This window comes from Lepidochelys olivacea, assembly GCF_965140295.1.
Source record: "Lepidochelys olivacea isolate rLepOli2 genome assembly, chromosome: 2".
Taxonomy (NCBI): Eukaryota; Metazoa; Chordata; order Testudines; family Cheloniidae; genus Lepidochelys; species Lepidochelys olivacea.
In genome coordinates, this window is record NC_140412.1 from 25,012,285 (window position 1) to 25,040,074 (window position 27,790).

General features: G+C 42.6%; 1 protein-coding gene across 2 annotated transcripts in view; it reads right to left on the minus strand.

Annotated features, from left to right (window-relative positions):
• Positions 1 to 27,790, minus strand: part of DEPTOR (DEP domain containing MTOR interacting protein) — a 131,175-nt gene that overhangs the window by 32,484 nt on the left and 70,901 nt on the right. For both annotated transcript variants that reach the window (XM_084618168.1, XM_084618169.1), the window contains exons 6-7: positions 2,213 to 2,398; positions 1,190 to 1,324 (exon numbers count right to left, since the gene is read on the minus strand). In XM_084618168.1, coding sequence (XP_084474294.1) covers positions 1,190 to 1,324; positions 2,213 to 2,398 — 321 coding nt within the window. The remainder of the gene's footprint in view (positions 1 to 1,189; positions 1,325 to 2,212; positions 2,399 to 27,790) is intronic.

The following is a 27,790-nucleotide window of genomic DNA, read 5'->3' on the forward strand; positions in this document are numbered from 1 at the left end:
AAATTACCACTCTTTGTATCTCTACTACTTATACTGAGTAAAGTTCACCCGTCTCCTGCACAGAACCTGAATAAACAGTCCATGATTTGAACAGCAGCCACTGGCCTCTTTGGGCCCTCTATCAGTAACTTCAAGTCTGAATAGCCCCACTGAAGTCCATGCTTACACATAGCCACTGGCCCCTTCCCCAGCCTGCTCCAACACCCTACTCCCCCTCCATTCAGAACCGCTTTCTGTATCACACTGAGGAGGCAGCCCCATGTTCTACTCTCCCTTTTAAAGGGCTACCTCAGTGAAACCATGGCCTTTTGTGGCCATGAATAAGGAGTGAATAATAATCTCCTAAAGTTCCATTAACATTTTGATTTTCAGCCAGCCATGTGTACTTCTGAATCCAGAACACGCAGGCCATAATAATATCAAGTTGGAAAAAGTTAATGGTAATAAGGAGAGCAAGAAATTCTCCTTTGGCCTTCAAGACTCCCTCTGGGGCAAAGAAAGCGGCTGAAAGAATATGTTTCCTGATCTACTTTTTCCTTTCATAAAAATACAAGTGCAAACAATTTTAACTTAGCCGTGGATGAATGAATGGCTGACCTTCCATTTGTGGTCAGACCGAGGAAATCATTTTAAAAAGAAAATAAACTTGAACCTTGACTGCCTTTAAATTCTTACACAGAGCAGTGTAAAATCTAAACTAATTTAAGGGTTTAAATTGTCCCTAACATCTTCAAAGCTACATTTGCTACGCTTGCTCTGGCCTATGTTATTTACACAATAACTCGGGTGGTTACCAAAGCCTAAGTTTTCTTCTCACCCGTTCAATGCCAGCAAAGTCACACCTGTGTAACTGAGAAGAATTTATGTTTGGCAACTGATATGGCAATCTGGAGGTAAGAGTGGATATAAGGCTGGGCGTCTTTCTAAAAAGATATGCTCTAGCTCAAACAAAGTTATGGGTTTGATGCAGATATTACTGGGTGAGGTTCTCTGGCCCATGTTATGCAGGAGGCCAAACTAAATAATCATAAAGATTTGACTAGCCACAAAATCTGTGAATCTATCGATCTTTAAAATATGCCTCAAAAGACAAACTTAGATAAAGAAATACAAACAGTCACTCATTTACCCTCACTCTCTTTAGAGAGAGCTGCATGCTCTCTAATCTGTACCAATTCCATCTGCTTACCAGATTTTGGGTTGCATAATACTGGGGGACTGCTACTGAGGGTAGGGCTGCTGCTGAAGTAACCGCTACTGCCACAACTGCTCATGCTACTCCTTCTTACTGCTGATACGATCTTTATCTCCTTGGTGGGACTCACTGTGCAAAGAAGACAGAAAATACAGAGAGAAAGGGAAATTGTCTTGATTCTTTTGGCACATTTCCCCTGCTTTGTTTAAAATAACAACATCAGAACATGCTTTCATTTATAATAGTGTAATCATACTATCACACTCTGCCTAGTCAGAACGCTCACCTATGTGCTGCAGGAATTAGGGAGATCAGATGTCCCGATTTTATAGGGACAGTCCCGATTTTTGGGTCTTTTTTCCTATCCCCCCCACCCCCGTCCAGATTTTTCACATTTGCTGTCTGGTCACCCTAGCAGGAATACTTGAATTGTACATGCAGATTATATTTTTACTCTGATATGTTGGATTACCACATGAATCATTTTAGCTAATTTAATTCTCTGTAATGCTTCCATCACTGTGATTTCTAGGTGCCAATACAATAGAGTGAAATAGGCATTTTAATAAGCAGAATATTTTCTGCAGTTATCCCCTGCTTTCTTCCTATTTTCATCCTGCTTCCTAATGTGTATTGTAGTATATTACTTGTTCAGGTATTCTTTCCCCCCAAACTACAATGTACAGTTTATGCCAAAACACTTTTGCTTTTAAAAATCTTTTTAGCAAGTTTAAAAAAAAGAAAAACATCCAAGCTGCTTGATTTCTGCCTGTGGAAAAATGTAAACCTGAAATCCTTTATTTATACAAGAGCAAACAAACAACCCAGGCAGCTAATTTTCTGAAAAGCCAACCAGGCAGAAGAACCTGTTTAATGGATATGATATATGCAGTGAGCACTTCTCTTCAACTAAATCGGCCTCATGCTAAAGTGAAGGGGGCCAAGCTTTAGGAATCACACATCTTCAAGGAAAAGTTAAACAATGGAGAAGTTAAAGGCACAAAACCAAGGAGTCACCTGACTGAAAACTGGTGTGCTTTCTGTTGTCATGGTTCTGCTTGCGCAGGCAAAAGGGACTGTCGTGACTTTCTGGCATCAAACGGGATTTCTCAGGGAGCAACTCCATCAGCCTCCGTCGCCGGCGGAAATTCATTCTGAACTGGTACAGCAGGTTGCTATCCATAAAATGGTGCTTGTTGGACACTGGGGAGAGAAAAAGGAGTAAAAACTCCCTGTCTGGCAGACCACAAAGTAGGGAGCAAATAGTATACATGAGGTTGCCGTTTACATGCTTGCATGCTCCTTGGTGACAGCAGCACTCTAAAGGTATGTCTACACTCCCAGTGAGGGTGTGATTGTAGCACAGATGGCTATAACTGTGCTAACAATAATCTAATGAACATGAATAACAATAGCATTGTGTGGACATGGTGGCAAAGGCTTCAATGCAGGCTAGTTGCCTGATTATGTACCCAGGCTTCCTATGGGCTAGTGCTTGGGCGGCTAGCTTGGGCTGAAGCCTGTGCCACCACATTTACACTACTGTTGTTATCTATGCTAGCTAGATTAAAGGTATGCCTACCCATGCTACAATCTCATCTTCGCTTGCAGGGTGGACCTGCCCTACTTGCTCCTGATCTGTTAACTCACCAGGAGTCATTAACAGCAGTGAGGTACCAGGATAGGATTGCCATGTACCCAGCAAAAAATGTTCTATACAATAAAAAAAGTCTTATTACATAGGCTTTGACATGAAAGCAAATCCCAAGTCCAACTGGAAGTCCAAAGGAAGAATTTAGAAAGTACTTGCTGCTTGCAGCACAATCAGAATATCTGCATGTTCACTGTCAACACAGGAACTGCTGTGTGCCACCGCTTAAGAGCTATGGACTGAAAAATGCACCACTGAGAATAAGTTTCAATGCCAGGACCCAGAGATACTGGGACTCATTTGGGACTGATCCCACTGGGCCTTTTGATTCTATCTTCATTTAGGTCTTCTGATCATTTCCCATGGAAATCATTTCTTTAGATCACTATTTCTCACCTAAGACCTAGTTTCAAGATTTGTCTAGTTTGTGAATTATATATTTGCTCTGATATTACTATTCCTAATAATCTTGGTGCATCCGATGAAGTGAGCTGTAGCTCATGAAAGCTTATGCTCAAATAAATTGGTTAGTCTCTAAGGTGCCACAAGTCCTCCTTTTCTTTTTGTGAATACAGACTAACACGGCTGCTACTCTGAAACCTAATAACCTTGGACACACAGTTTAGTTTTATATATTATCCCCATTAAATTCTTCTAGAGCTGTATTATTTTATACAGCATTCATAAATTCTGCCATTAATCTTGGCGTAATATACACATGATAACCTTCTAAAAAAAAAAAGCAGCAATTTACAGATAAAAATCCAGAATTCCATTTCTCATTTGCTCCTCCAGAAAGAATATGCATTACAGGTGTGACAAAAAGGGGCAATCTCCTATAATAACCTGGATAAAACTTTTTGAATTAAATTAAACCTTATGACTCGAGCCCTAGCAAATTCACGGCCATGAAAAATGTGTCATGGACCGTGAAATCTGGTTTCCGCCTTGAAATCTGGTCTTTTGTGTATTTTTACCCTATACTATACACAGATGTGGATTACGGTTTTCTGAGACCCTGGGTCAGAGCAAGTGGGAGCCTCTCCCCACCCCAACCACCTGCAGTTCCCCCCGCTTGCCTCAGTGCTCCTGCAGAGGAAATGGGGTCGGGGCATGGAGGCTTGCCCCTCCCTGCCCACCCACTCCCTGGCAGGAGCACTGGATGGGTGGAGAGGGGCAAGTCCCCACACCCCAACTCTACTCCCCAACTCCACTCCCTGGCAGGAGTGCTGGGCGGGTGGAGCGGGGCACACTCCCACACCTCCGGAGGGCCGGGGTGCAGGGGTGCCCATTTTTCTGGGCCCCCCAATTGGCAGGGATCCCTGGGCATGGACCCCATTGGCCCAGCGACTAATCTGCCACTGACTATACAGATTTCAAAGGGGAGACCAGCATTTCTCAAACTTGAGGTTCCAACCCAAAAGGGGGTTGTGGGGAGGGGGGCTGTCACAAAGTCATTGTAGGGTGTCACAGTATTGCCACCCTTACTTCTGCACTGCCTTCAGAGCTGGGTGGGCAGAGTGTGGCGGCTGCTGAGTGAGGGCCCAGCTCTGCAGGCAGCAGCACAGAAGTATGGGTGGCAAATACCACACCAGGCCACCCTTACTTCTGAGCTGCTACTGGTGATGTGCTGCCTTCAGAGCCTGGCTCCTGACTAGCAGCCGCTGCTCTCCGGCTGCCCAGCTCTGAATACAGCACCACCGTCAACAGCAGCGCATAAGTAAGTGTAGTAATACCCTGACCCTCTACAATAACCCTGTGAATCCCACACAGCCTCTTTTTGGGTCAGGACCCCTACAGTTAGAGCACCATGACATTTCAGATTTAAATATCTGAAATCATGACATTTACAATTTTTAAAATCCTCTTGAACGTAAAATTGACCAGAAATGGACTGTGAATTTGGTAGGGCCCTACTTATGACCTTAAGTTGAATACCTTTGGGGTCCACCATATTGAAAATGTAATTGTTTATGTGTTATTGTGGAACTGTACATAACTTGTCTAGGAGAGAATTAATGCAATCTCCGGAAAGCATCATAACATTCAAAAGGACAATAAATTCTCACCTCTGAAGCCAACCTTTTGAAGCTATGCCCTAGGGAGAGAACCTGATTGTCTACTGATTGTCTGCTCCTGGAAACTCCAAATCAAAGAACCCCTAACTGTATACAGGAGACACTAAACTTTTCACGAGTGTTCTTGTTCTAGGCAAAAATGGGTTATGAACTTGAAATCACCAGAAAACTCTTGTGTGGGGTTTTTAAGGACTGCTCACATGCCAGAACCACTGTTCGTGTGAGGTCGTCTCTGGTAATCTTATTAGCCCATGCGTAGGTTCTTTTATTGTTTTTCATGTTTTCCGTGTAATGCTTTTACCTTACAAATACAATGTACTTGCTCAGAAAGAGCTGTGCGGTGACTTTTAACTGTTGACAATTTCTCTGTTATTAGTCTCTGAAGAGAAAGCAAAGTGCAGAGGCTGGCCATTTTGGCAGTCTGTTCTGCTGGGTGATTTCACAATATAGTCAGAGAGCTGTGCAGCCTGGAGATAACAGGTCAGAAGAGAGAGAGAGACGCATGTCTTCACTCAAATAAGCCAATGGCTGGGGAGCCTGCCCTTTCTGGATCACAGAAAGGGAACAAAGGTCAGTTGCCCTGAACTGTGACAACAGGTAAGTAAAATCATTTAGCACTATCAGACCATAAACAGAAAGGATTGACCCATGGAGCCCAGCCGTCCAACACCCAATTCCCTCTCTGTTCCCCAAGCTGATGCTCTTCTTACTACCCATATCCTGCCCTGTTTCTATCTACATAGGTACTTACATTGTCCTCATCACTGGTATTATATGAGAATGAATGATGCCAGCCCTGTCTCCTTGTTTGTCCGCCTCTCTCACAAAAGTCTGGGCTCTCTTCCACTCCATCTCTAAGCATGGGAGGCCCTGCCTATGTTAGTGTGCAAGGCCACTGCCTTCTCATTCAAATCCCTCCTCAAGACACATTTCTACTCAGATAAGATGCCGACAGGAAGTTACACAACCAGTATCAGGCAGGTAGAGTGGCAACTGGGGGAAGAGAACACAGCCAGAGGCCGCAACAGCCGCGACCATGCTATGTTGGAAAAACCTCTCCTTTGAGTGTCACAGAAGCAAAGGAATCAGTGACAGCATGGCTCAATTGGAGCTCTCCATTACATTAAGGGAGGGGAATCCTCATAGACTTGCTTCCTCCAGAGGAATCCGGCTGATGGCGGTCAAACTTATACTGTTTATGTTTTCTAACAGCCATAAGCAGGAACGTATTGTAATGGAACAGATCAACACCTCACGATGAGTAACAGTTGAATAAATAAGTAGGAACAAAGTCACGTATCCAGTGAGGAACTAGGAACAAGCAAGCTGCAGCAGCCTTTGGAACTGTATTGTGCACATCATGCATACCACTATTCCCACCTCCTGCAGGTCATCTCAGAGTTAAGGGCATTTTGCTAAAGTGCCTCACCCTAGTCCGATGGTGCTTTGCAACACTGCAATTTGTCTTCACTGCTAAAAATGGTGTGTTTTTTGCTTCAGGGAAACAAAGGCTATGTCTACACTATGCAGCTTTTAGCCATGCCGCTAAAAGGCGTGCAGCGTAGCCACTGTTTGTCAGCAGGAGAGAGCTCTCTTGTGGACAAAAAATTTCCACATAATGAGCAGTGTTACCATTGTCAGCAGGAGAGCGCTCCTGCCGACAAAGCACTGTTCACACCAGCGCTTGTCATCAGCGAAACTTTTGTCTTTCAGTGTGTGTGTGTGTGTGTGTTTTTATCACCTCTGAATGACAAAAGTTTTATCTTTCACTTGCCAGTGTAGACAAAGCCTAACACACATGAGCTATCCCAAGGTAAAAACACAATGAAGATAAGGCACTTTAAATTTAACACTAAGTAAACCTGTCATGGTCAATCCCTGGTAGGGGTATCCAGCGGTTTACTGTGTCTTCATTGTGTTTGTACCTCAGGATAGCTCATCTGTGCTTGTTACCCCAAGATGAAAATGCTCTTTTAGCACTGAAAACAAAGCCTTAGAGAAAACTAATACCGTTTCTCATGAATAAACAGAAAGGTCATGCCAATCAGCCAAAACTGTGATGTTCCAAGGGCTGACTAATGAATCAGCCTGCTTTGCTCCTTGCTGTTTATTTTTTGAAGTGCCAGAAGCACACAGCATTGTTTCAGTGCTTTAGAAAAGCCAGTGTCACTCAGCTTTATTGTGCTTCGTGTAAGTGCTGAATTTGTAGGCTCTCCAAGCCAACACCCCAAGGTCTTTGTTAAGATGAGGATTTTACATTTTGGAGGCAATTCAATTCCTGGTTGTAAGACTCTAATTACACCACTAATGATGGTGTCCCATTCTGCTGAGCTCATCGTTTTGGATATTCTCATTTAATAAGAACAAAATAGAGTTTAGGAATTATCCCCATTTTTAAAATGAGACAGAGAGGTTTGGAGTCTTGTCCATAATGACAAGGAGGACCTGCTGTCAGAGCCAAGGCTAAAATTCAGGAGTACCTACTTCTCCGCCCCATTATCAGACCATTAAAATATTTCATAGCGGACTCCTGGCAGTATTGTATTATAATAGCAAAATAATGTAAAACAAACTCATGAAACTTCTCTTTGTGATAATCTCATAGATAATTTACTAAAGCTGAAGAAGACATGCTATATTTATACAACATTCTAATGGAATTTTTATTCCAACTCTCATGGAGCTGGGCCATCGTGAATATTTACAGGGAAATATATATTCCAACTACCAAGTATCTATAATTATTAATATAAATATAATAAATTAGTTCTGGTTTAATTTTAATATTTTCTGAACTGTATGCAATTCTTCTCAAGTAAATATATCCTCTCTATCATGTTACCATCTTTTCTTTATTAGTACAATTGTTTTGACATTCTTAAGAAATCATGACTCCTGGATCATTAGAAAATCAACACACGTTTTTACTACAGGTGTCACAAAGAAGTCTAAAATTGTGGAGTGACTATTGCCCATGACACTCCATAGCCTAATTTGCTTCTGATGATATCCCTGTGTATCTTACAATAATAAACCTTGTTTTGACTAATATACTAAGTAACCGTGAGATAGAGGTTACAAGACAGAATGGGCCACACTCATCCCTTGTGTAACTAGTTGTAGACAATGGAGTTATGCCAGGGATGAGTTTGATCTAGTATGTGAATATAACTGGAAAGAACATAGTCAGAATGATGCTATCATCATCTGTTGTAGAAACACAAAAAGATATGCTTTGCCATCAGAATATTCTCCCCTCTCACATAAACAGTGTAAGTACAGAATTCTGAGTGCTCATTCAACTGTTACAAAATTCCCAAATTCTGAGTTATACCTACATTAAAAATATAAATATCAGGGTGCCAGCTCTCAGCCTCAGGAAGAGTAAATACTTGACTCCTGAATATTGTGTTACTTAATAGGTGCTCCTTGCCAAATATCAGTGTTTATGCAAAATTAAGGAGATTGAAAAACCAAGCTCTTAAAAAGGAAGGAAATTCTAAAAGTGAACAATGAGCGCTCAATTTTAGGTGCCTCCTTGTGCTTATGTGGTCAAATAAGGTATTTTTTAAAAGTTATTCCTGTGGGGCATTGACTATTTTCTGCTCTGAAGTTGCACAATGGTTTCCATCTGAGTCACTCGACTTTAAGACTTCACCTTCAGGGCTGAAATTCTCCATATCTGATCTCTGCCCAAGGGTGACTTTATCTGGAGTTAGAGAGTAGCAGCCGTGTTAGTCTGTATTTGCAAAAAGAAAAGGAGGACTTGTGGCACCTTAGAGACTAACCAATTTATTTGAGCATAAGCTTTCGTGAGCTACAGCATCCGATGAAGTGAGCTGTAGCTCACGAAAGCTCATGCTCAAATAAATTGGTTAGTCTCTAAGGTGCCCCAAGTCCTCCTTTTCTTTTATCTGGAGTGTCTGAGCAAAAATGGCTCCACCAGTTTTGAGCACAAAGAGAATGGGGGATAATGGAATTCTATTTTTTGAACAACCGCACAGATGAAATGATTGCATTTTGAAGCTTAGCATGGAAACAGCCTTCAAAAAGGAGCAGTGCATAGCCTTGTTCCCGAGGAATCTGGCTTGAACAAGTTACAAGCATTTGAAAATTACATATTGGGAATGTACAGTAGCTTGTCTTTTGCTAAAATTTTTAAATGTGGACCTACAGAGCATGGGTGCTCATCTCATCAGTCAGCTTACCCATCACGTATTTTGATTCAGTCAGTAGAGAAGGAAGGAAAGAATCCCAAACAATTTGCAGTCACAGAGAGATGTACAGATTTGCCTAGCATGGACTTTCTTAGGTGTAATTCAGTGGATGAGGTTGTTAACAACCTTAAAACTAACTTAGATGGGCAAGCTATGAAACTAAGGAAAGCCCTACCCATGGTTAAGAAGGAAAGGTACAGTAAATTGGTGTTTACAAAATTATTAAAATACAAAAGAATTTGTCATACAAATCCTAAGTCAGTACATATATACTGGATAATACACACAAGAGTAGAGATAAGGTTGCATGTCGTGCTTCCCTTCTCATCTACACCTGTTTTGCATGGGTGTAACTGCACTGGATTCAATGGCATTACTCCTGATTTACATCAGTGTAAGTGCAAGGAAATTCAGGCCCCTTAAACCTGACATATCCCAGCCTTTGTTCTTAATACTGCAGCTTTAGCAGTTTTTGTATGGCTCTATCGATACATTATTTGCCAAATAGTACAACAGATAAAATACAATACAAATGGCAACTTCCTGTATAATTTTACATACACTTTCTAACACTTACCTACAATCTTGTAATCAGCAAAGGCCACAAACAACTCTCAGATTTGCAGTGAGAGGGAAGCACAGCAGGAAAGCAAACATTATCTTTATTCAAATTTCACAAAACTGGAGAGGATTTACAAAATGTGAAAAGCTATTTTAATAAATTAGGTGACTCACGCTTTAAAACCCAGGTAATTTTCACAACCATCTTTTTCCTTCAATCTCACCCACAATTTCAGTCCCACATGATTTTTAATAATGATGATATCTCAGCTACCACCACCCGTTAAAATGGAATTATGGCTATTTTATGTCATCGCTGCAGAGCAAAGGAAACGGAGTGTCCGGGTGAATCTGCTTGCTAACAGTTCTCAAGTCAACAGCCAGACTGGAAGTGGGAAAATGTTAGCAAACTGTATGGGATTTTAAGACCTGATGTCTCATGTCTTTTTCACAGCTGGAAACAAATGCTTTTTCCACTCTGAAGATGAGAAACACTGCTTTCCAGAAGCACACAGAATACAATTCTAATCCTTTTGCTAATTTGCTAATGTTTCTAACATTATGTTACACTGATGTAAAACAGGAGTAACTCCACTGGTTATGACAGAGACCTGCTGGTGTAAAACTGGAGTAAAGGCCACAGATCCTTAACTATCACTAGTCCCTCCAAAAAATAATATTTTTTGGCAATAATCCAAGACATAATATTGCAAGTCCAGACCTCAATGTATTGTTTTGATCTTTGAAACAACAGGACATTGCCCTGAAGTTTACACTCTAAGGAAACAGCAAGTATAATACACACACACAAAAAAAAATACATGACATGGAGCAGATACTAACTGAAATGCCTTGCAGGGCAGGTGGTTTTTAGAAATTATCTAAAAAAGGGCAGGGAAGGAGCTTGGTGTACATGAATTGGATAAGCCATCCTTCTGTGACTGAACTGTTTTCTAACCTGGCTTTTCCACACCCCTCCTATGAAATGTTTGGATCAACTCTGATTTCTTTTTGATTCTTCACTTTTGCACACTACCCCAAGAAGAACTAGTGTTTAAAAAAGCAGACAATAAAGTAACATTATTGTGACAGTCTGTATCCCTATGTTCATTCTTTTTAAAGTATGGCTTGTGAGGTATCATTTAAAAACTCATAATGTGCTGATCATTATTGTCCTGGTAAAATATGTGTGGCAACATTGTACGTAAACTTATAAGATTCTACTGTATAACATTACTGAGACATAATCCAAGTTTAGAAAAGCAGGTAGAAACCAGTTCCTCAAAGACAAAAGGCAAACTGATGTCTTAGCCAGGTGTCAACAAAACCAAATGGACTATCACCTGATTAAGTGGCCATTCTTTGGGAGGAAAAAGGGTGTGAGTGAGAAATTTACATCTTGGCAAAGAAGCTGCTGGAAGTTCCTGTCACACAGACTTTCTGTCTCCTGAACCCCAGTTAGAGATGATTCTCAAGAGGAGGAAAAGATATAAAAATGGGGAACAGATGCCCCAACTCATCACTCCCTTCATCTCTACTCACAGCAGCAACAACAACTGAAGGACAAGGCAATCAACACTGAACTGGGGGAGGGGGTCCTGGCTGAAAGGATTCCAGCCAGTAAGACAGCTAAAGCATGTGGTGAGAGAAACCTTTGCTTTGAATTCATTTAGCTTGTTAAGTTACATATAAGATATATTTTACCTTTTATTTACTTGTAACAAATTACGATTTTTATGCCTCGTTACTTGTAATCACTTAAAATCTATCTTTCTGTATATAAACCAGTATGTGTTTGTATTGAAGTGTTTGGGACCCTTCATTTGGGATAACAAGATTTGTGCACATCATTTTCTATTAACAAAGTGATGGACTTTATATGAGCTTGTGTTGTCCAGGAGGGTACTGGGCAGTACAAGACGCACATTTCTGGGGGGAAATCTGAGACTGGGAATATGCTGGTGTTTCCCTGAAATGTAATTCATGAGTGGCTGTCTATAGCGCTCATACAGAATAGCAGGGAGTGATTTACATGCCGAAGGCTGTGTGTGAGCAGACCAGGAGTGGTTGCTCTCACAGCGAAGCAATGTAAGAGGCACCTCAGGTTGGTGAATTGAGGGAACACAGCTGTCCGTCAGTCCAGATTGTGCCCTGGTTAATGTCATAGTTATAAAATAACAATGCCCTTTAACTGCCCTTCTTGGAGGAGAATACACAGCTTTCTAAGGCTGCCTCTTATTCCTCTGGACTTTTGCCAGTTCAGTTTCTGTGTCTTGGAGACAGAAAACAGAATGAGGGCCAACTTGTTGAAAACGTGTGCACACTTTTGCATGAGGCTCTGGCAGGGTGAGCCTGCAGACTTTAAAAACAAAATTAGGCCCTGGCTCTGTAGTCACCCAGTATTCACCATACACTCAATCACTAAAGCCCTGCACGGATACAAAATTTGTATCCGCATCCGATCCGTGATCTGTGAGCTGCAAATACGATCTGTGGATACAGATATCCACACATATAAAGCGGATATCCACAGATTTGCAGGGCTTTAGATATAAAATTTGGATCTGCATCTATCCATGATCCACAAAAATGGTCCTCCAATATCCACATCCACGGATGCGGATATAAAGAGGATAACAATGGATTTGCAAGGCTCTATCAATCACAGTCTTGATATCTTTCACCCACCACTGCAGAATACAGCCACTGGAACTCTTCAAATTTCATTTCTCCTTTGTTCATTCCTGCTGCTTTTCACAATGTAAACGCTAAAAGATTAAAATAAATGGCACTATATTTTTCATTGGATTGTGCTTTTCCTTTTCCTCTCAAAGGCTTCCTGTTTTTCTACAGCTAATCTAGCATCTGCAAATGTGTTTTAATAATGGTACCTATTCAGACTAGTTTCTTCCTACACATTGATGAATCACATCTGTTTGGAGCTCTCTCAAGCTAAGGAATCATAGAATAATAGAATATCAGGGTTGGAAGGGACCTCAGGAGGTCATCTAGTCCAACCCCCTGCTCAAAGCAGGACCAATCCCCAATTAAATCATCCCAGCCAGGACTTTGTCAAGCCTGACCTTAAAAACTTCTAAGGAAGGAGATTCTACCACCTCCCTAGGTAACACATTCCAGTGTTTCACCACCCTCCTAGTGAAAAAGTTTTTCCTCATATCCAACCTAAACCTCCCCCACTGCAACTTGAGACCATTACTCCTTGTCCTGTCCTCTTCTACCACTGAGAATAGTCTAGAACCATCCTCTCTGGAACCACCTCTCAGGTAGTTGAAAGCAGCTATCAAATCCCCCCTCATTCTTCTCTTCTGCAGACTAAACAATCCCAGTTCCCTCAGCCTCTCCTCATAAGTCACGTATTCCAAACCCCTAATCATTTTTGTTGCCCTTCGCTGGACTCTCTCCAATTTATCCACATCCTTCTTGTAGTGTGGGGCCCAAAACTGGACACAGTACTCCAGATGAGGCCTCACCAATGTCGAATAGAGGGGGACGATCACGTCCCTCCATCTGCTCGCTATGCCCCTACTTATACATCCCAAAATGCCATTGGCCTTCTTGGCAACAAGGGCACACTGCTGACTCATATCCAGCTTCTTGTCCACTGTCACCCCTAGGTCCTTTTCCGCAGAACTGCTGCCTAGCCATTCGGTCCCTAGTCTGTAGCTGTGCATTGGATTCTTCCGTCCTAAGTGCAGGACCCTGCACTTATCCTTATTGAACCTCATCAGATTTCTTTTGGCCCAATCCTCCAATTTGTCTAGGTCCCTCTGTATCCTATCCCTGCCCTCCAGCGTATCTACCACTCCTCCCAGTTTAGTATCATCCGCAAATTTGCTGAGAGTGCAATCCACACCATTCTCCAGATCATTTATGAAGATACTGAACAAAACCGGCCCCAGGACCGACCCCTGGGGCACTCCACTTGACACCGGCTGCTAACTAGACATGGAGCCATTGATCACTACCCGTTGAGCCCGACAATCTAGCCAACTTTCTACCCACCTTATAGTGCATTCATCCAGCCCATACTTCTTTAACTTGCTGGCAAGAATACTGTGGGAGACCGTGTCAAAAGCTTTGCTAAAGTCAAGAAACAATACATCCACTGCTTTCCCTTCATCCACAGAACCAGTAATCTCATCATAGAAGGCGATTAGATTAGTCAGGCGTGACTTTCCCTTGGTGAATCCATGCTGACTGTTCCTGATCACTTTCCTCTCCTCTAAGTGCTTCAGGATTGATTCCTTGAGGACCTGCTCCATGATTTTTCCGGGGACTGAGGTGAGGCTGACTGGCCTGTAGTTCCCAGGATCCTCCTTCTTCCCTTTTTTAAAGATTGGCACTACATTAGCCTTTTTCCAGTCATCTGGGACTTCCCCCGTTAGCCACGAGTTTTCAAAGATAATGGCCAATGGCTCTGCAATCACAGCCGCCAATTCCTTTAGCAAGGAAGAGTCAGAACGTTTGCCCATACGTTCAATAAGCAGACAGCAATTATTGGTCCTCGATTCTCCCTACTATATAAACATGATACATATATTTCTAGCCTTATGAATATGTATATTTTATCTGAACTGTAGATAAAACCATCTGTGTACATACTCCAACAGATGTTTAAGCCCTTGCTAGGACACAAACCAAAACGGTATTGTTTCCACATTTGTACTGCAAACATTTCACTTTCCACATGCAGTGCATGTAATGTTGAACTGTTTCAGTTTCAGAGTGTCTTATATAAACAAGGAGACAGCTTCTCAGTGTAAATCGTTAGATCTGTTCCAAATTACACTAGCTGAGGATATGTCCCTGTATATACACATACAGACACACAGACACACACACACGTTGTAGGTCAGAAAAAAAGGTGTGATGTAATGAGAGAACCACATTTCATGCATAATATCTACAAAATATGACATTTTTAAGCAGTATAAGAAAAACTTAAGCAACAGGATTCCAATGTACAGGACTCTGAAGTCCAATGGTAGCTTATCTCCTATCAAATAATGTATCTTGTACTGATTGTTCACTGCTTCAACACTGTACTTCAGGTAGATTAAAGCATGAAAGCAGGTTAATGTTTGTAAATGTAGTATCTAGAGACATAAAGGGTAACAAGAAAACATTCTTCAAATATATTAGAAGCAAGAGGAATACCAAGGACAGGGTAGGCCTCAATGATGGGGGGAAAATAATAGAAAATGTGGAAATGGCAGAGGTGCTTAATGACTTGTTTGTTTGGGTTTTCATCAAGAAGGTTGGTGGTGAGTGGATGTCTAACATAGTGAATGCCAGTGAAAATGAGGTAGGATCAGAGGCTAAAATAGCAAAAGAACAAGTTAAAAATTACTTAGACAAGTTAGATGTCTTAAAGTCACCAGGACCTGATAAAATGCATCCTAGAATACTCAAGGAGCTCACTGAGGAGATATCTGAGCCATTAGCGATTATCTTTGAAAAGTCATGGAAGTCGGGAGAGATTCAAGATGACTGGAAAAGGGAAAATATAGTGCCAATCTATAAAAAGGGAAATAAGGACAACCCAGGGAATTACAGACTAGTCAATTTAACTTCTGTACCTGGAAAGACAAGGGAGCAATAATGGACCGAATGATTAAGCAATCAATTTGCAAACATCTAGAAGAAAATAAGGTGATGAGTAACACTCAGCATGGATTTGTCAAGAACAAATCATGTCAAACCAACCTGACAGCTTTCTTAGACAGGGTAACGAGCCTTGTGGATGGGGGGAAGTGCTAGGCGTGGGATATCTTAACTTTAGTAAAGCTTTTGATACTGTCTTGCATGATCTTCTCATAAACAAACTGGGGAAATGCAACCTAGATGGAGCTACTATAAGGTGAGTGCAAAACTGGTTGGAAAACCATTCCCAGAGAGTAGTTATCAGTGGTTCACAGTCATGCTGGAAGGGCATAATGAGTGGGGTCCCGCAGGGATCAGTTCTGGGTCCGGTTCTGTTCAATATCTTCATCAATGATTTAGATAATGGCATAGAGAGTACACTTATAAAGTTTGAGGGACGATACCAAGCTGGGAGTGGTTGCAAGTGCTTTGGAGGATGGGACTAAAATTCAAAATGATCTGGACAAACTGGAGAAATGGTCTGAAGTAAATAGGATGAAATTCAATAAGGACAAATGCAAAGTACTCCATTTAGGAAGGAACAATCAGTTGCACACATACAAAATAGGAAATGACTGCCCAGGAAGGAGTACTTCGGAAAGGGATCTGGGGGTCATAGTGACCATAAGCTAAATATGAGTCAACAGTGTGACTTTGTTGCAAAAAAAGGAAACATCATTCTGGGACGTATTAGCAGGAGTGTTGTAAGTAAGACACGAGAAGTAATTCTTCTGCTCTACTTTGCGCTAATTAGGCCTCAACTGGAGTACTGTGTCCAGTTCTGGGAGCCACATGTCAGTAAAGATGTGGACAAATTGGAGAAAGTCCAGTGAAGAGCAACAAAAATGATTAAAGGTTTAGAAAACATGACCTATGAGGGAAGATTGAAAAAATTGGGTTTGTTTAGTCTGGAAAAGACAGGACTGAGTGCGGACAGGATAATAGTTTTCAAGTACATAAAAGGTTGTAACAAAGAAACAGAAGAAAAACAGTTCTTAACCTCTGAGGATAGGACAAGAAGCAATGGGCTTAAATTGCAGCACGGAAGGTTTAGATTGGACATTAGGAAAAAATTTCTAACTTTCAGGGTGGTTAAGCACTGAAATAAATGGCCTAGGGAGGCTGTGGAATCTCCATCATTGGAGATTTTTAAAAGCAGGTTAGACAAACACCTGTCAGGAATGGTCTAGATAATATAGTCCTGCCATGAGTGCAGGGGACTGGACTAGATGACCTCTCGAGGTCCCTTCCAGTCCTATGATTCTATGATCTTTTTCTGAAAGTGTAAGAATGCTTTCAAAGGCAGTGGATTTTATCTAGAATATTAAGTAAAACCAGCATTACCATGCACTCAGTTCAGTAGTCTGTTCAGTGAATCATTACACTCTGCCTATGTGCATGTTTAGTCTTTAACAAAGCAAGTTTATAGAACATAGTTATCTGCTTTTCTTTGCTTCTAAATAAAGTATGCAAACTACAGAGTTTGTGAATAGAGGATAAAAGAAGATGAAAAAGGCCTATCTGGTCATCTTTTATGTTGCAGCTGTTAAAAATTGAAACTTTTGTCAGAAAAATAGGATGAAGATAATTTGGAAACAAGTCTTCCTGCTTTACTTATACAGCCCCATAGATGTGCATGGTACATCATGAAACAAATAAAGACAAATGCACTGCCCACAAGAACAACACTGGAAGGACAGAGATAACACAGGGAGAGGGTGGTAAAGAGGAAGTATGAAACTGAGGGCAATGAGTTTACATGATCACATGGGAGGCTCTCACTCCTTACCCACCTTAAGAGTAAAAACTTGAAAAAACTTGAACTGATAACAGAAAGGTTGTTTTTAAAACCTGATGTAAAGTAAATAAAACGGACTGCGGATTTAGCATAATAAGTTAAATTGGGTGAAATCTGTATTTGAATTCCTCAAGGGACACAGCTAGCATGGAATTTTGTAAAACAACCAACCAAAAAACCTATGATGAATATGCCCCTATGGACATCACCTTTAACTTGGTCATATTTATACTAAAATCAGTTATAGTGCTGGGGGGGTCTCTAAGACTTCTTTAGGGTGCTGAATGGAGGTTCGTGTCACTGAGATAAAGCAGGACATCACCTTTATGATCTTTAGCACAGACGCTGATGACCTGAATACCTGGAGAATTTCTGATAGCTATTGCAAGAGATTCAAGGATTAAAATAAACAGAAGAGGTGATAAAGCACATTCTTGTGTCACTCTTCAAGGGAGAAAGTCTCTGGTTAGGAGCCATTCCAGTCAAGGAAAGCACATGGTGAATTACCAACAGTTACATGGAGGTTATGAATTGAGGAATGAAATTATCTCCAGTATCAGCAAGTCATAGCCCAAAAGAGAGAATGGCAATTAAGGAAGCTGTACATTTCAATGCCATGTTTTACTCAAAAAATGAGAAACAATAGTTAAAAATAGGGAATTGGAGAAATATATTAATGCAACATGTACACTATAATAAATGAAAGATGCTTCTGGACAGATCAGCAAAAGACAATCAGATCATAAGGGTTTTTAAAGTTTTCTTCTCCTTTTCAGGTCTGTACACAACTTTAATCAGATGTGGTTTACTGGTGAATACGTAAAACAGCATTATACCTTGCTGCTTTAATACTGCATTCCTTTGCTTAGGGCAAGTTTCTTGTTATACAATGCTACTATATTTCTGCTTGCAAAAGGTGGAAGAAAATTAAAACATTTTTAACATGTTTTTGCAATGTAAAAACTGATAGCGGAAGTCAACACTTATTGTACAAGCCACTGTGAACGTTGTTTTCATCCACGAGAACAGTGGACAATTAGTTGACAATAGACAAAATCTTGAGAGGTGCTGAGCTCCCCCATCTGCTATAAGTTAATACGATCTGCATGTGCTCAGCACCTCTCAAAATTGGGTCCAGTGCAATCAACCAGATTAAATTTTTTAAATTGTAAAATTTATTCAGATTTAAATAATAATTTTATAATACTACAACAAAACCCTTATTCAAACAGGAACTCTGCTCACCAGCTACCTTCAAAAGAGCTTCTTTCCATTCCTGCATCTTTCAGGGAAGCAAATGCTGAGCCCTCTCCAAAAACCCTATCAAACAGATATCTTAGTGCTGATGGAAATGATCAGGTGGAGAGGTCTGGATTCTAAAGACCTGTTTATCACCACAACAGGTACAGCATAGTCAGCAAGAATTCAAGCTTCTTCAAAACACACCACCTCTGAGGATCATCTCTGTTCTATGCTGTCCACTTCTAGGCCATAGGGGATAGTTCAATGACAAATGAGACTCAGAGTAGAGATACCAATTAGTCCCAATTGTGATGTGAACAGTTTCCCACCAGGAACTGGGCTAAAGTCTTGACTGTTTCATCCTGGCCCCCAATCATCCTTCAGATGCTAATGTTTGGCTACTACTGACCCGGTCCAAATTCAAACTGATAATCTAAAAGAGAAAAGGGACTTGAAATGGAAGACAGAACCTAAAGTCATCCATTTCCTTACTCTTGTTTCTAAACTATGTCTTAGTTCTACAAAAGAGTTGGAAGAAGACTTTTAGCTTCACAGGTACGATCTTCTTTACTGATTTGGAGGAGATTGCAAACAGCATATTAATGAAACTCACAGAAGATACTAAATTGAGAGGACTTAACACGAGTCACGACAGAGGACTAATTCAAAGGGAAATAGGGAGACAAAAAGCATGGGGAGAAAACAACAAATGAGATTTAATTTGGAAAAAAGCAGGGAAGTAACATCATAAATATAATAATAGTAATATGCAAGGGTATTCTGGGCCCTGTTCTGTACTGCCCTACGCTGCCTGTAGTGGTTGACACCAAGGCAAAGTGCTACCTGATTTGGTAGCATTTTATATTCACTTTGAACTTCAGTCAGTGACGACACAAGGTGCAGGGCACAAGACAATCAGACCCAGTGAATCCAGGAGAAAATAATCCAAAATACAGGCATCCAAATGTAAGCAGCAGCCTGGCAAGCAGAAACACTGAAAGAGATGAGTAATCTGGCATAGAAACAAGAGATTGAATGTTGCTTCCTAGGTACTGCATTTCTTATAAGGTGGAACTGGATACAAGCACAAGCTGTACTGCATACACAATGAAGTAAAATCAATATGTGTCTAAATTTGGTGAGAATTTTTAAAGCATTTAAAAATATACTATTTTAAGACACTGCCACAGAGCGTATGCACCTACTGCCTGGCAAACACAAGTGGTGTCATAGGAGAGGACTTCCCTCTCCCAATATGAACCAGATCTAAAAGGGAAAGCGCTTAACAGCTTGAGATCCCTTGATCTTGATCTGATCCCAGACCTTCAGCTTGACTGACTGCAAGCCTGAAGATATGCATACAGTCCTGCAACTCCGTATCCATGGGGCTCTGGGTGAAAGAGGAGGAACACTCACATGCCAATCTTTGCAGTATCAACCACATTTATTCTCCTCACCTAACCATGCAGCATTAATTTATATTACAAGGGCCAGGCAAACTGCTAACATGCTGACCTTGAAGTTAGCAAATTAAGGACCAAATCCTTCTCCAGCAAGTCTTGTACAGGAAGCAGGAATGCTGCCTAGTATGTTGGTCCTGTGGTCCTGGGATCCTGACAGGATTCCAGGAGGAACGAGCCATGAGGCTCACATTGCTGTACCTTTGTAACGGAGTAGGTCACATATCAAGCTAGCATGTGCTAAAAGCAGTCTTTTGGGGGACTGGCCACATCCCTCAGCAGAAAAAACATGCCATGATGTGCTAACTGATGTTGTAGCCCCTCCCCCCTCCTTAGAGATCTGTTGAGCGGGGGTTTCCAAACTGTAGGCCACGGTCCAAAGGTGGGCATTGACACAGTCCCGGGTGGTCTGCCATCATGGGTGGAGTTTTGGCAGAGCAAGTGGCGACGCCAGGCGCTCTGTGCATCCAGATCAGTTTCCCCACGTGGCTTGGGTAATGGCCGCCACACCCTCCAGGCTCAGGTAGCTGTAGTCCTCGGTGCCTGTGAACCACTGAGTGCTGGTGGTCACAGTGACTGGGGAGGATGACATGACCCAGCCTAGCGCGCACACAGCCACAAGGGGTGGAACTGCCCCACTGTGCCAATTAGGGACTGGGCACACAGCCTGGCCCTGCAGCAGCACCCCCTCGGACACAGCCCCTCCCGACACGCTGAGCTACACCTCTGCCTGCACCCTGAGCTACCCTACTCTGCACACAACCCCAGCTACTTCCTGCCTGCACCCTCATATACACTCTTGCCTGCACCCAGAGCTACCCTCCTCTTTGAACATAGCCCCCAGATACCCCTGCCTGCACCCTGAGCTGGCTGAAAGACTGAAAATTGTAGATGAGATCAGGTTGAACCTCACTAACATATGTCCCCAGCTGGAAAAACTGAGCAAGGAGAAGCAGGCACATCCATCCCATTAAAAAGACTACTGGTCTATAAGTTATTTTATATTTTATTTACAATATTTGGTTTTTTTCTAATTAGTAGAGACTACGGTTGGGTCTTTACTTAGCACAGAAATCCAAATTTTACACTAAAAAGGAAACTGAAAACACAATATAATGTTCAAAGTTGGACAACTATTTTGTTTGAAAATCAAATAATAACACAATGTGGTTTTTAACAATTTTCTTAACATTGTGTTGCTTACTGTTCAGTTTTAGACAAAATTATGTTTTGCCTCTTTGAACACCGCATTTTGCTCTCAACATTTTTTTAAAGTATAGTTTTACTAAACCTGTTTGGTTACAAAGATCTTGAAACACTGCTTTGAGTGCTAGGGATTTCTGTCATTACAATTGTTCACATTAAAAGGAAAAGGAAACATGTACATGTACATTGTTTATTTAAAGTGTTATAGTTTATATGAATGTAATCATTAAAATAAACTAAAATAATAATAATAAATATCATTAATAATTTTCCTCAAGAAGTGTTAATAATGGGCTTCGGTGGCTATTGCAGCTGCACGGGGGACCTCAGGGACAAAGGTTTGGAAACCCCTGGATTACAGCAGCTTGGGGACTACTCTAACCTATTGCAGAACTGGGCAAACTGAGAGCTGTAACTAGCTCCCTCACACCTCCTCTCACCCCTCTGCCGCCCATTGAACTGAGCCCTGGTCTACACTAGGACTTTAGGTCGAATTTAGCAGCGTTAAATCGATTTAAACCTGCACCCGTCCACACAGTGAAGCCCTTTATTTCGACTTAAAGGGCTCTTAAAATCGATTTCCTTACTCCACCCCTGACAAGTGGATTAGCGCTTAAATCGACGTTCCCAGCTCGAATTTGGGGTACTGTGGACACAATTCGATGGTATTGGCCTCCGGGAGCTATCCCAGAGTGCTCCATTCTGACCGCTCTGGACAGCACTCTCAACTCAGATGCACTGGCCAGGTAGACAGGAAAAGAACCGCGAACTTTTGAATCTCATTTCCTGTTTGGCCAGCGTGGCAAGCTGCAGGTGACCATGCAGAGCTCATCAGCACAGGTGACCATGATGGAGTCCCAGAATCGCAAAAGAGCTCCAGCATGGACCGAACGGGAGGTACGGGATCTGATCGCTGTTTGGGGAGAGGAATCCGTGCTATCAGAACTCCGTTCCAGTTTTCGAAATGCCAAAACCTTTGTGAAAATCTCCCAGGGCATGAACGACAGAGGCCATAACAGGGACGCGAAGCAGTGCCGCGTGAAACTGAAGGAGCTGAGGCAAGCCTACCAGAAAATCAGAGAGGCGAACAGCCGCTCTGGGTCAGAGCCCCAAACATGCCGCTTCTATGATGAGCTGCATGCCATTTTAGGGGGTTCAGCCACCACTACCCCAGCCGTGTTGTTTGACTCCTTCAATGGAGATGGAGGCAATACGGAAGCAGGTTTTGGGGACGAAGAAGATGAGGAGGAGGAGGAGGTTGTAGATAGCTCACAGCAAGCAAGCGGAGAAACCGGTTTTCCCGACAGCCAGGAACTGTTTCTCACCCTAGACCTGGAGCCAGTACCCCCCGAACCCACCCAAGGCTGCCTCCTGGACCCAGCAGGCGGAGAAGGGACCTCTGGTGAGTGTACCTTTTAAAATGCTATACATGGTTTAAAAGCAAGCATGTGAAAGGATTACTTTGCCCTGGCATTTGCGGTTCTCCTAGATGTAGTCCTAAAGCCTTTGCAAAAGGTTTCTGGGGAGGGCAGCCTTATTTCGTCCTTCATGGTAGGACACTTTTATCACTCCAGGCCAGTAACACATACTCGGGAATCACTGTAGAACAAAGCATTGCAGTGTATGTTTGCTGGCATTCAACCAAAATCCGTTCTTTCTCTCTCTGTGTTATCCTCAGGAGAGTGAGATATAATTCATGGTCACCTGGTTGAAATAGGGTGCTTTTCTTCAGGGACACATTCCTGCTGTGCTGTTTGCCTGTGGCTGAACAGAAATGTTCCCCGCTGTTAGCCACGGGGAGGGGGGAGGGTTGAGGGGGTAGTCACGCGGTGGGAGGAGGCAAAATGCGACCTTGTAACGAAAGCACATGTGCTATGTATGTAATATTAACAGCAAGGTTTACCCTGAAAGAGTGTAGCGACTGTTTTATAAAATGTGTCTTTTTAAATACCGCTGTCCCTTTTTTTTTCTCCACCAGCTGGATGTGTTTCAATGATCACAGGATCTTCTCCTTCCCAGAGGCTAGTGAAGCTTAGAAAGAAAAAAAAAACACACTCGAGATGAAATGTTCTCCGAGCTAATGCTGTCCTCCCACACTGACAGAGCACAGACGAATGCGTGGAGGCAAATAATGTCAGAGTGCAGGAAAGCACAAAATGACCGGGAGGAGAGGTGGAGGGCTGAAGAGAGTAAGTGGCGGGCAGAAGACAGGGCTGAAGCTCAAATGTGGCGGCAGCGTGATGAGAGAAGGCAGGATTCAATGCTGAGGCTGCTGCAGGACCAAACCAGAATGCTCCAGTGTATGGTTGAGCTGCAGCAAAGGCAGCTGGAGCACAGACTGCCACTGCTGCCCCTCTGTAACCAACCGCCCTCCTCCCCAAGTTCCATAGCCTCCACATCCAGACACCCAAGAACGCGGTGGGGGGGCCTCCGGCCAACCAGCGACTCCACAACAGAGGATTGCCCAAAAAAAAGAAGGCTGTCATTCAATAAATTTTAAAGTTGTAAACTTTTAAAGTGCTGTGCTTAAAGTGCTGTGTGGCATTTTCCTTCCCTCCTCCACCACCCCTCCTGGGATACCTTGGTAGTCATCCCCCTATTTGTGTGATGAATGAATAACGAATGCATGACTGTGAAGCAGCAATGACTTTATTGCCTCTGCAAGCGGTGATTAAAGGGAGGAGGGGAGGGTGGTTAGCTTACAGGGAAGTAGAGTGAACCAAGGGGCGGGGGGTTTCATCAAGGAGAAACAAACAGAACTTTCACACTGTAGCCTGGCCAGTCATGAAACTGGTTTTCAAAGCTTCTCTGATGCGTACCGCGCCCTCCTGAGCTCTTCTAACCGCCCTGGTGTCTGGCTGCGCGTAACCAGCAGCCAGGCGATTTGCCTCAATCTCCCACCCCGCCATAAACGTCTCCCCCTTACTCTCACAGATATTGTGGAGCACACAGCAAGCAGTAATAACAGTGGGAATATTGGTTTCGCTGAGGTCTAAGCGAGTCAGTAAACTGCGCCAGCGCGCCTTTAAACGTCCAAATGCACATTCTACCACCATTCTGCACTTGCTCAGCCTGTAGTTGAACAGCTCCTGACTACTGTCCAGGCTGCCTGTGTACGGCTTCATGAGCCATGGCATTAAGGGGTAGGCTGGGTCCCCAAGGATACATATAGGCATTTCAACATCCCCAACAGTTATTTTCTGGTCTGGGAAGAAAGTCCCTTCCTGCAGCTTTTGAAACAGACCAGAGTTCCTGAAGATGCGAGCGTCATGCACCTTTCCCGGCCATCCCACGTTGATGTTGGTGAAACGTCCCTTGTGATCCACCAGAGCTTGCAGCACTATCGAAAAGTACCCCTTGCAGTTTATGTACTCGCCGGCTTGGTGCTCTGGTGCCAAGATAGGGATATGGGTTCCGTCTATAGCCCCACCACAGTTAGGGAATCCCATTGCAGCAAAGCCATCCACTATGACCTGCACATTTCCCAGGGTCACTACCCTTGATATCAGCAGATCTTTGATTGCGTGAGCTACTTGCATCACAGCAGCCCCCACAGTAGATTTGCCCACTCCAAATTGATTCCCAACTGACCGGTAGCTGTCTGGCGTTGCAAGCTTCCACAGGGCTATCGCCACTCGCTTCTCAACTGTGAGGGCTGCTCTCATCCTGGTATTCATGCGCTTCAGGGCAGGGGAAAGCAAGTCACAAAGTTCCATGAAAGTGCCCTTACGCATGCGAAAGTTTCGCAGCCACTGGGAATCGTCCCAGACCTACAACACTATGCGGTCCCACCAGTCTGTGCTTGTTTCCCGAGCCCAGAATCGGCGTTCCACAGCATGAACCTGCCCCATTAGCACCATGATGCATGCATTGGCAGGGCCCATGCTTTCAGAGAAATCTGTGTCCATGTCCTGATCACTCACGGGACCGCGCTGACGTCGCCTCCTCGCCCGGTATCGCGTTGCCATGTTCTGGTGCTGCATATACTGCTGGATAATGCGTGTGGTGGTTGATGTGCTCCTAATTGCCAAAATGAGCTCAGCGGCCTCCATGCTTGCCTTGGTATGGCGTCCGCACAGAAAGAAGGCGCGGAACGATTGTCTGCCGTTGCTCTGACGGAGGGAGGGGCGACTGACGACACGGCTTACAGGGTTGGCTTCAGGGAGCTAAAATCAACAAAGGGTGTGCCTGTACATCAAGGAGTATTTCAGGCAGGACTGCACGGAGGGTTCCAATAAGAAATGGTGCACCAAAGTTATCATTGTTATTGGAACAAGGAGGTTAGCCTGGCCTCTGATTGATACATGGCTAGATTAACCTCGCTGCGCCTTCTCTGTGACTGACTGCAGTGTGATCTAGACAGGGGAGGAGGAAAATGAGTCCAAAACAAATCTGGTCTATGTCTTGTTCTGACCCACTCCATCGATCCTTTACATCTTTGGCTGGCAGCAGACAAAAAAGGCGCGAAATGATTGTCTGCCCTTGCTTTCACGGGGGGAGGGAGGGTGGGAACGGGGTCCTGACGATATGTACCCAGAACCACCCGCGACAATGTTTTAGCCCCATCAGGCATTGGGATATCAACCCAGAATTCCAATGGGCAGCGGAGACTGCGGGAACTGTGGGATAGCTACCCACAGTGCAACGCTCCAGAAGTCGACGCTTGCCTCGGTACTGTGGAAGCGCTCCGCCGAGTTAATGCACTTAATGCACTTAGAGCATTTTCTGTGGGGACACACACACTCGAATATATAAAACCGATTTCAAAAAAACCGACTTCTATAAATTCGACCTAATTTCGTAGTGTAGACATACCCTGAGAGAATTTTAGTCACAGCAGATAATCTGTCCCAGTGCTTCCAACTCTAGATAAAATATGACAGATTCCCTCTGTGTAAAAAAACTCTTATGTCTGAACGTTAAAGCATTCAGTGTGTCCAGATGTCTTAAGAAGTGGAATTTTATAAAGCTGCAAAATTTGTCCTGTGCTCTTTTAGTTTTATGCATGCACAGACATACTTCTCATTCCTTTATAGAATCTTTGCTCCAATCATCTGATTAATTTAATCAGTGGTTGCAAAGGCAGACTAAATACAGATAATTGTCAGTGGCCACTCAAGCATTAAGAGATGTACAGGATATGCTGCCCTAGTACACAAAGGGACAAATTTTCAGGCTATGACCTCTATTAGGGCATGCAATTTTTGTGAACCATGACTTGCATACACAAAGTAGAATACTCATATGAAACCACATTTGCTTGTACAAATCCTGTAGATGTTAACAAGGCCATTTTCAAATTCAATCATAGTGTGTGCAAAGCACAAAGGGAGGTCAGTCTGAGGTCCTTTTGAAAATTTACCCCAAGTTGTTTATCAACTGGCTATAGTACAACATTTCTGAAGTTGAAACGTTTCACCTTTCTACGACATTTGCATAATTCCTTTTAAACACCTAGTTTCCCTTTTAAAATTAAGCATAGTTAATAGCTTCCTGTGTGAAATCTGGTTTGAGGCTGACTGATTAAAATGAAGACAAACATGACAGGAAATTGTGCTCTGCATATAAGAAGAGTCAAATACTGCCTCAGCTGCAAAATATTTTTCTGAAGTCACCGGAATGAGAACAGGTATCAATAAATAAACCGGAACTATTTAGTTATAGATGGAAAATTACCTTGATTAAGACTAGTTCTATCATACTTATGATTGCAAAGGCAGTATAATAAAAAAAATAGAAGAGCAAAATGTTTTTTATTCTGCTTCATGCATATTCAACAATATTGTTCGCTAGAGATCACCTTTAGGGAAAGGAGGAATTTCATTCTCCATTCCTATTCAATCCATGTCCTTGCTGCTTGTACTGCCAACAAGGATGTCAATTAGTGTCAAGTGAAACTTTATAGATGATGACAAAGAAAGCACAAGGAACATAGTTTGGTGTTCAGGTTCCAGAATAAACGCACTATGCTGGCAGTGGGGAAAAATACTGTTTTTACTGGTAAATGGAGTGCATTTGACTTAGAATTCAGGGGGAACAAACAGAATATTACATACCCACTGTTACAGTCTGAGTTTAAAATTTAGTAAAGAAAAGCTCTCAAGTCTAGCTCCACTATTAAGGAAAACTAAACTGCAACGACTTAGTAAGATACATAGATACATCCACTTGTTATAGCTCAATCTGTAATCGTCTATGTTAATCTTTCACCAAATAATTTCCAACCCTATCCAAACAAACAGCTTTAGTGAAACCTGTAGGACAGAATATCCTTATAAAACGAACTTCTGTTTTAAGAGTGCCCAAAGTATTCCCAAATATAATGCTAAGTCCCCAGGCTCTGATTCAGTTTTTATTCCATCTTTATGCAAGCAAAATCTCTAAGAAGTTAATGGAATTTACCTTTGTCCAATAAAGGTGAATAAGGATCTCAGTGTTTCACTTACATTGGGTACAATTCTGCTCTAGCTTTATGAGATGACCACCTATGTTCAGCTACTGATTTTCATTGCCCTTGAGTGATCAATAAAGGTTCACGGGTTTCAAAACTGAATCAACAGACTTGCTATGAATTCCCGGGTAGACTGTGCTCTTGGCACCCTTTAGCCCACTGGAGACAGACGGACCAGGCGTAGGACTAGGAACAGAACTAAGTAGACTAGATGGGTGTGGAGGAACTCATTGTATCCAGAATCAACCAGGAGAAAGCCTGGTTGAC